Source organism: Corvus moneduloides, chromosome 28 (assembly GCF_009650955.1).
Source record: "Corvus moneduloides isolate bCorMon1 chromosome 28, bCorMon1.pri, whole genome shotgun sequence".
In the NCBI taxonomy this organism is placed as follows: Eukaryota; Metazoa; Chordata; class Aves; order Passeriformes; family Corvidae; genus Corvus; species Corvus moneduloides.
This window is the reverse complement of record NC_045503.1, coordinates 3,828,195-3,837,773: the sequence shown is the minus strand read 5'-3', so window position 1 is coordinate 3,837,773 and position 9,579 is coordinate 3,828,195. Positions and strand designations below refer to the sequence as shown.

Genomic DNA, 9,579 nt, shown 5'->3' with positions numbered 1-9,579 from the left:
TCCCAAAATTCCCGGGAGGATCCGGCCCGGTGAAGATTTATTGAGGAAAAAAATCGGAATATTCGGCCTTAAAAGAGGCACCCTGGGGTGCTCGGGGGCACCCTGGGGACCTTGGTGGCACCCTGGGGGTGCTCAGTGTCCCCTGGGGTCCTCAGGGTCACCCTGGGGTGCTCAGTGTCAACCTGGGGTGCTCAGTGTCACCCTGAGGTCCTTGGTGTCCCCATGGGGTCCTCAGTGTAACCCTGGGGTGTTTAGTGTCACCCTGAGGTCCTCGGTGTCACCCTGAGGTCCTTGGTGTCCCCATGGGGTCCTCAGTGTCCCCCTGAGGTCCTCAATGTTCCCCTGGGGTGCTCGGTGTCCCCTGGGGTGCTCAGTGTCACCCTGAGGTCCTCGGTGTCCCCATGGGGTCCTCAGTGTCACCCAGGTGTGCTCAGTGTCACTCTGAGGTCCTCAGTGTCCCCATGGAGTCCTCGGTGTCACCCAGGTGTGCTCAGTGTCACCCTGAGGTCCTCAGTGTCCCCCAGGTGTCCTCAGTGTCACTCTGTGGTCCTCGGTGTCACCCTGGGGTGCTCAGTGTCCCCATGGGGTGCTCGGTGTCACCCTGGGATGCTCAGTGTCACTCTGAGGCCCTCGGTGTCCCCATGGAGTCCTCGGTGTCACCCAGGTGTCCTCAGTGCCACCCTGAGGTGCTCAATGTCCCCCTGGGGTGCTCAGTGTCACCCTGAGGTCCTCGGTGTCACCCTGGGGTGCTGAGAGTCACCCTGGGATGCTCAGTGTCACCCTGAGGTCCTCAGTGTCCCCCAGGTGTCCTCAGTGCCACCCTGGGGTGCTCAGTGTCCCCCAGGTGTCCTCGGTGTCACTCTGTGGTCCTCGGTGTCACCCTGGGGTGCTCAATGTCCCCATGGGGTGCTGAGTGTCCCCCTGGGGTGCTCAGTGTCACCCTGAGGTCCTCGGTGTCCCCCTGGGGTGCTCAGTGTCACTCTGAGGTCCTCGATGTCACCCAGGTGTGCTCAGCGTCACCCTGGGGTGCTCAGCGTCCCCCAGGTGTCCTCGGTGTCACCCTGAGGTGCTCAGCGTCCCCCTGGGGTGCTCAGCGTCCCCCGGCGATGTCCTCAGGCCGCAGCTGGCGCTCGCCCTCGGCCAGCAGGACGCCCATGGCGCGGTGCAGCAGGAGGACGCCCAGGCGCCGGCGCCTCTCGGCCGCCCAGGCCGCGGCCACGCCGTAGCACGGCCCCCGGCGGGCGTTGGTCAGCGGCTGCAGGCCTGGGGGACAGCACCCGTGGGGTCAAGGGCAGCACCCATGGGGTCAAGGACAGCACCCGTGGGGTCAAGGGCAGCACCCATGGGGTCAAGGGCGGCACCCGGGGGGATGGGAAGCACCCATGGGGTCAAGGACAGCACCCATGGGGTCAAGGACAGCACCCGTGGGGTCAAGGGCAGCACCCATGGGGATGGACAGCACCCATGGGGTCAAGGACAGCACCCATGGGGATGGACAGCACCCATGGGGATGGGCAGCACCCGTGGGGTCAAGGGCAGCACCCGTGGGGATGGGCAGCACCCGTGGGGTCAAGGGCAGCACCCATGGGGATGGACAGCACCCGTGGGGATGGACAGCACCCATGGGGATGGACAGCACCCGTGGGGTCAAGGGCAGCACCCGTGGGGTCAAGGGCAGCACCCATGGGGATGGACAGCACCCATGGGGTCAAGGACAGCACCCATGGGGATGGACGCACCCGTGGGGTCAAGGGCAGCACCCATGGGGTCAAGGACAGCACCCGGGGGGATGGACAGCACCCGTGGGGTCAAGGACAGCATCCATGGGGATGGACGCACCCGTGGGGATGGACAGCACCCCTGGGGTCAAGGACAGCACCCCTGGGGTCAAGGACAGCACCCCTGGGGTCAAGGACAGCACCCATGGGGATGGACAGCACCCGTGGGGATTGGGGTCAGCCCCAGGACCCCCTGAGCTGTGCTGGGGGTTGGGAATGGGCTCTGTGAGTTGGGAATGGGGTCTGGGGGTTGGGAATGGGGTCTCGGGTTGGGGACAGGCTCTGTGGGTTGGGAATGGGGTCTGGGGGTTGGGGACGGGCTCTGTGGGGTTGGGAATGGGGCGTGTGGGTTGGGGACGGGCTCTCGGGTTGGGGACGGGCTCTGTGGGTTGGGAATGGGGTCTGTGGGGTTGGGAATGGGGTCTGTGGGGTTGGGGATGGGCTCTGGGGTTGGGGACGGGCTCTGTGGGGTTGGGAATGGGGTCTCGGGTTGGGGACAGGCTCTGTGGGGTTGGGGACGGGCTCTCGGGTTGGGGACGGGCTCTGTGGGGTTGGGAATGGGGTCTGTGGGTTGGAGACGGGCTCTGTGGGGTTGGGAAAGGGGTCTGTGGGTTGGGGACGGGCTCTCGGGTTGGGGACGGGCTCTGTGGGTTGGGAATGGGGTCTGTGGGGTTGGGAATGGGGTCTGTGGGGTTGGGGATGGGCTCTGTGGGGTTGGGGATGGGCTCTCGGGTTGGGGACGGGCTCTGTGGGATTGGGGACGGGCTCTGTGGGTTGGGGACGGGCTCTCGGGTTGGGGACGGGCTCTGTGGGGTTGGGAATGGGGTCTGTGGGGTTGGGAATGGGGTCTGTGGGGTTGGGGATGGGCTCTGTGGGGTTGGGAATGGGGTCTGTGGGGTTGGGAATGGGGTCTGGGGGTTGGGGACGGGCTCTGTGGGTTGGGGACGGGCTCTGTGGGGTTGGGGATGGGCTCTGTGGGTTGGGGACAGGCTCTCGGGTTGGGGACGGGCTCTGTGGGGTTGGGGATGGGCTCTGTGGGTTGGGGACAGGCTCTCGGGTTGGGGACGGGCTCTGTGGGGTTGGGGACGGGCTCTGTGGGTTGGGGACGGGCTCTGTGGGTTGGGGACGGGCTCTGTGGGTTGGGGACAGGCTCTCGGGTTGGGGACGGGCTCTGTGGGGTTGGGGACGGGCTCTGTGGGTTGGGGACGGGCTCTGTGGGGTTGGGAATGGGCTCTGTGGGTTGGGGACGGGCTCTGTGGGTTGGGGACGGGCTCTGTGGGGTTGGGGATGGGCTCTCGGGTTGGGGACGGGCTCTGTGGGGTTGGGGATGGGCTCTCGGGTTGGGGACGGGCTCTGTGGGTTGGGGACGGGCTCTGTGGGGTTGGGAATGGGCTCTGTGGGTTGGGGACGGGCTCTGTGGGTTGGGGACAGGCTCTCGGGTTGGGAATGGGCTCTGTGGGGTTGGGGACGGGCTCTCGGGTTGGGGACGGGCTCTGGGCCGCGGTTGGCATCGGGGCTCACCCAGCGCCTCGAGCATGCAGCTCTCGCGGGTGAAGGCCTCGGCGGGCACGCGGTGCTGGAAGCACAGCAGGGGCACCACGCCGTGCCCCAAAGCCCAGATCTCCAGGATGCGCCGCACCTTGGGGCAGCCCTGGGGACAGCGGTGCCGTCACCGCCACCCCAAAGCCCCCGGCACGGCCCCGTGGCCCCAAATCCCCCGGCACGGCCTCGTGGCCCCAAATCCCCCAGCACGGCCCCGTGCCTGGCACTGCGGCCCCAAATCCCCCGGCACGGCCCCGTGGCCCCAAATCCCCCAGCACGGCCCCGTGCCTGGCACTGCGGCCCCAAATCCCCCAGCACGGCCTCGTGGCCCCAAATCCCCCGGCACGGCCCCGTGCCTGGCACCACGGCCCCAAATCCCCCAGCACAGCCCCGTGCCTGGCACCAGGGCCCCAAATCCCCTGGCACAGCCCCGTGGCCCCAAATCCCCCAGCACAGCCCCCTGCCCAGCACCGTGGCCCCAAATCCCCTGGCACAGCCCCGTGCCTGGCACAGCCCCGTGCCTGGCACCACGGCCCCAAATCCCCCGGCACAGCCCCGTGGCCCCAAATCCCCCGGCACGGCCCCGTGCCTGGCACCACGGCCCCAAATCCCCCGGCACAGCCCCGTGGCCCCAAATCCCCCAGCACGGCCCCGTGCCTGGCACCACGGCCCCCAAATCCCCCGGCACAGCCCCGTGGCCCCAAATCCCCCAGCACGGCCCCGTGCCTGGCACCACGGCCCCAAATCCCCCGGCACAGCCCCGTGGCCCCAAATCCCCCAGCACGGCCCCGTGCCCAGCACCGTGGCCCCAAATCCCCTGGCACGGCCCCGTGCCTGGCACCACGGCCCCAAATCCCCCAGGACGGCCCCGTGCCTGGCACCACGGCCCCAAATCCCCCAGGACGGCCCCGTGCCTGGCACCACGGCCCCAAATCCCCCAGCACGGCCCCGTGCCTGGCACCACGGCCCCAAATCCCCCAGCACGGCCCCGTGCCCAGCACCGTGGCCCCAAATCCCCTGGCACGGCCCCGTGGCCCCAAATCCCCCGGCACGGCCCCGTGCCCGGCACCGCGGCCCCAAACCCCTCACTCCCAATCCCTTGACCTCCAGCCCCCAGTGCAGCCCCTCATTCCCAATCCCACAGTCCCCCATTCCCAGCCCCACAACCCCCATTCCCCCATTCCCAGTCCCCCATTCCCAGCCCCATTCCCAGCCCCATAGCCCCCATTCCCCCACTCCCAGCCCCAGTTCCCAGGCCCGTTCCCCCACTCCCACCCCACAGCTCCCAGTCCCCCATTCCCAGCCCCAATCCCCCATTCCCAGCCCCGTTCCCCCATTCCCATCCCATTCCCAGCCCCATTCTCCCATTTCCAGCCCCATTCCCCCATTCCCAGCCCCATTCCCCGCCCCATTCCCCCAACCCCCCATTCCCATCCCGTCCCCATTCCCATTCCTCCATTCCCAGCCCCATTCCCCCATTCCCATCCCATTCCCAGCCCATTCCCATTCCCCCATTCCCATCCCATTCCCAGTCCCATTCCCCCATTCCCCCATTCCCATTCCCCCATTCCCAACCCCCCATTCCCAGCCCCATTCCCCCATTCCCATTCCTCCATTCCCAGCCCCATTCCCAGCCCCATTCCCAGCCCCATTCCCCCAATCCCCCATTCCCAGCCCCGTTCCCCCATTCCCATCCCATTCCCAGCCCCATTCTCCCATTTCCAGCCCCATTCCCCCATTCCCAGCCCCATTCCCCGCCCCATTCCCCCAACCCCCCATTCCCATCCCGTCCCCATTCCCATTCCCCCATTCCCAGCCCCATTCCCCCATTCCCATCCCATTCCCAGTCCCATTCCCCCATTCCCCCATTCCCATTCCCCCATTCCCAATCCCCCATTCCCAGCCCCATTCCCCCATTCCCATTCCCCCATTCCCAGCCCCATTCCCAGCCCCATTCCCCCAATCCCCCATTCCCAGCCCCATTCCCCCACTCCCAATCCCCCATTCCCCCATTCCCACCCCATTCCCTCTCCCACCCCGTTCCCCCGTTGTGCCCACCCTGGCCGTGCCGCGCCGGAGCTGTGCCAGCGCCTGGCGCAGGTGCCAGCAGGCCCTGCCCCGCGTGCCCTTGCCCACGTAGAACACGGCGCCCACGAAGCTCCGGAAGCGCTCGGCCGCGCTCAGGCCGGGGCTGCGCCGGGGCAGGTCCCGGGTGACCCTAAAGGGACAAAATCCCCGGTTTTTTGGGGACCCTCTCTGAGCCCTGGCACGGGGTGGCAGCGAGGTGCCCGCACCTGGGGTCCAGCAGGAGGTAATTGAAGCTGGACTTGAGCCGCCCCTCGCGCCAGGGCCGGCCGCGCTCCGGCCGCTCGAACTCCCTGGTCAGTGCCAGCTCGTCCTGGGCACAGTCGGGGATGTGGCCGGTCCTCAGCGCGGCCACCAGCTCCGGGCTGTGCCCTGCGGGGCAGTGCCAGCTGTGGGGGCAGCTGGGAGCGCCCTGTGCCCGTCAGCGCAGCCCCCACAGCCCCGCGGCGGCCCCGTTGTGCCCAATGCCCGTCAGCGGGACCCCAAAAGCCGCATCCTCATGACCCCAAACCCCCTGGCACAGCCTCATCCCCATGACCCCAAACCCCACAATGTCCATCCCCATTCCCATCCCAATGACCCCAAACCCCACAATGTCCATCCCCATGACTGCAACCCACCCACCACAGCCCCCAAAGCTCCCATTCCCATCCCAGTGACCCCAAACACCCTGGTCCAGCCCCATTCCCATCCCCAATGACCCCAAACCCCCCGATCCAGCCCCATTCTCATCGCAGTGACCCCAAACCCCCTGGTCCATCCCCATTCCCATCTCAATGACCCCAAACCCCCTGGCCCAACCCCACAACAACCCCACATCCCCCAACCCCCCCATTCCCATCCCCATGGCCCCAAACCCCCTGGTCCATCCCCATTCCCATCTCCATGACCCCAAACCCCCTGGTCCAGCCCCATTCCCACCCCAATGACCCCAAACCCCCTGGTCCAGCCCCATTCCCACCCCAATGACCCCAAACCCCCTGGTCCCTCCCCATTCCCATCCCAGTGACCCCAAACCCCCTGGTCCAGCCCCATTCTTATCCCAGTGACCCCAAACCCCACAATGTCCATCCCCATGACTGCAACCCACCCACCACAGCCCCCAAAGCTCCCATTCCCATCCCAATGGCCCCAACCCCCCTGGTCCAGCCCCATTCCCATCTCCATGACCCCAAACCCCACAATGTCCATCCCCACGACCCCAGCTCCCCCCCAGCACATCCCCCAAGCCCCCCATTCCCATCCCAATGACCCCAAATCCCCTGGAGCAGCCCCATTCCCGTCCCCATGGCCCCAAAGTCCCCATTCCCGTCCCAATGACCCCAAACCCTCTGGCCCAGCCCCATTCCCATCCTCACAGCCCCAATCCCCCTGGTCCAGCCCCATTCCCATCCCCATGGCCCCAAAGCCCCCATTCCCATCCCCATGCCCCAAAGCCCCCATTCCCATCCCCATGGCCCCAAAGCCCCCATTCCCATCCCAATGGCCCCAACCCCCCTGCTCCATCCCCATTCTCATCCCCATGGCCCCAAACCCCCTGGCCCATCCCCATTCCCATCCCAATGACCCCAAACCCCCTGGCCCAACCCCACAACAACCCCACAACCCCCAACCCCCCCATTCCCATCCCAATGACCCCAATCCCCCTGGTCCAGCCCCATTCCCATCCCAATGATCCCAAACCCCCTGGTCCAACCCCACAACAACCCCACAACCCCCAACCCCCCCATTCCCATCCCAATGACCCCAAACCCCCTGGCCCATCCCCATTCCCATCCCAATGACCCCAAACCCCCTGGCCCAACCCCACAACAACCCCACAACCCCCAACCCCCCCATTCCCATCCCAATGACCCCAATCCCCCTGGTCCAGCCCCATTCCCATCCCAATGATCCCAAACCCCCTGGTCCAGCCCCATTCCCATCCCAATGACCCCAAACCCACCCCCGGCCGGTTCCGGGGGGGATCCCTGCGGTGCCACCCGGGGCTGTCCTGTCCCCCGGACTCACCCTCGGGCCACCCCGGGCGGTGGCCCCGGGCCGGGCGCTCGAGCCGCCGCCGGTGGAGCGGCCGCGTCTGCCCGGTGACGGAGAGCGACAGCGGTGCCACGGCGGGCACGCCGCCACCGCGCCCGGTGCCACCCTCGGGGCTGCTGGTGGCATCTGTGTAGCCAGGGCTGTGACAGCCCGCGGGTGTCTGTGCCCGTGCCACGTCCTCCCGGTGCTCCTCGGAGCGTGGGGTGGCACAGCCGGCGGGTGACGGTGGCACGGAGGGTGTCCCCAGCTCCTCACCGGGTGACGGTGGCACGGAGGGTGTCCCCAGCTCGCCACCGGGTGACGGTGGCACGGAAGGTGTCCCCAGCTCCTCACCGGGTGACGGTGGCACGGAAGGTGTCCCCAGCTCGCCGCTGGCACTGCCAGGTGGCCGCGGGGCCAGGGGGTGCTTGAGACTCCCGTGGGGCCACCGGGACCGGGATGTCCCCAAGGGCGAGGGGCGCTGCTGCCACCCGGAGCCACCTTCCAGCATCCCGGTGGCACCGAGGGGACCCCGAGTGACCGACGGGAACTTCTGGGGGTGTCCCCGGGTCCCCGTGACCAGCCGGACCTTGGGGCTAGGTTTGGGGGAGCCCCGGGCGAGTGACAGAGAGTCCTGGGGGTGTCCCTTGTCCCCAAATCCCAGCAGCACCGTGGGACCCGACCCTGAGGAGTTTTGGGGGTGTCCCTTGTCCCCAGATCCCAGCAGGACCGTGGGACCCGACCCTGAGGAGTTTCGGGGGTGTCCCTTGTCCCCAAATCCCAGCAGCACCGTGGGACCGGATTTGGGGGCGCTGCCACCCCCTGGGGACAAGCCGGGGAGGATCTGGGTGTCACCCCAAGAGCCGCCGGTCCCCTCTGCCTCCCCAGCGGCCACATCCCCGTCCCCTGGGGGGACACAGCGACCCAAGGGGGAGGTGACAGCGGCCCTGGGGACTCTGAGCCTGGGGGGTCTCCGGGGCATCGGGAGCGACTCGGGGAAGAGGGAGGAGGAGGAGGAGGAGGAGGAGGAGGAGGAGGAGGAGGACGAGGAGGACGAGGAGGACGAGGAGGACGAGGAGGACGAGGAGGAAGAGGAGGAAGCCAAGCGGAGCCGCGCTGCCACCGCCCGCAGGCGACTCCGGCTTCTGGGGGTGACGTGACGGTCGCCAAGGGTGTCCCGGCCCCTCGCGGTGACATCGCCAGGGTCGCCAAGGCACCGCGGGGAGCAGGGCGGGGACCCCCGGAGGCTGCAACCCCCGAGCCGGGCAAGGAGCCCCCCGACATCCACGGTAGCCCCGGAATCCTCCCCCGGTGGGGAAGGGGCTGCACCCCCCGGGGGACCCCCGGGCTGAGCCCCCCCGGCCCCGCTGCGCTCCGGGGACTCCAAGGCGCTGACGAAGCACTCGGTGCTGTCGCCGAGGCTGCTGCTGTCCCCAAAGCCAGCGGGGTCCCCGTGCCCCGGCTCTGGCACCCCCGTGATGGGGACGAAGGGACAGTGCTGAGCCGCAGCAGCCGGGATGCCACCCGCGATGCCACCGGAGGTCTGAGGTGCCACCGAGCAGCTGCCGAGGCCACCGCGGAGCAGGGGCGACCTCGGGGACACCGCGCGCGTCCCCAACACCCCGCGCTGGTGCTGCCTGAGGGACACACCGGGAGCCAACTGGGGACAAGCGACAGCGATGTCCCCAAAGCTGGGGCCCCCCGTCCGTGCCCCTAAAATGCGGCTCGGGGGTCGCTCCTGGACGGGGTCCCGCTCTGAGAGCAGCGTGCTGGAGGCGAGGGGTGCCGGGAGGACAGCTGGGTGCCCGCGGGGCTCTTGGGGACAGCCCGGCCACAGCGCGGTGACACAGCGGTCACCCGGCTCGTCCAGGAGGGACCTGCGGGTGCTGCTGAGGGGTCCGGCCTCGGGGCTGGCCCCGAGGGACACGGAGGAGTCGCTGCCATCGGTGCCATCCTCGGACAGGAAGGACAGAGCCCTCCTGGGCCAGCCCGGCTCTGGGGGACACAGATGGGGTCAGCGCCCGGCTCTGCTTCCCCCCCGCCCGCCCCCGGGACTGTCCCCGCTGAGGAGGGGACATTTTGGGGACCTCACCCTGGGTGGGGGTCCCGCCCCTCTCCAGTGCCAGCCGCTCCTGCGGGGAGGGGACAGCGCTGTCAC

At 68.6% G+C, this 9,579-nt stretch overlaps 1 protein-coding gene across 1 annotated transcript; it reads right to left on the bottom strand.

Moving 5' to 3' along the window:
* On the bottom strand, nt 1-8,467 carry ANKLE1 (ankyrin repeat and LEM domain containing 1). The gene is made up of 5 exons (XM_032092477.1): nt 7,416-8,467; nt 5,615-5,777; nt 5,379-5,538; nt 3,300-3,429; nt 1-1,263 (listed from the first exon to the last, which is right to left on the bottom strand). Exons 1-5 carry the CDS (start codon nt 8,401-8,403, stop codon nt 1,091-1,093), a joined length of 1,614 nt encoding a protein of 537 aa, XP_031948368.1. The 5' UTR covers nt 8,404-8,467; the 3' UTR covers nt 1-1,090.
* Between the last annotated feature and the right edge of the window lie 1,112 nt (nt 8,468-9,579).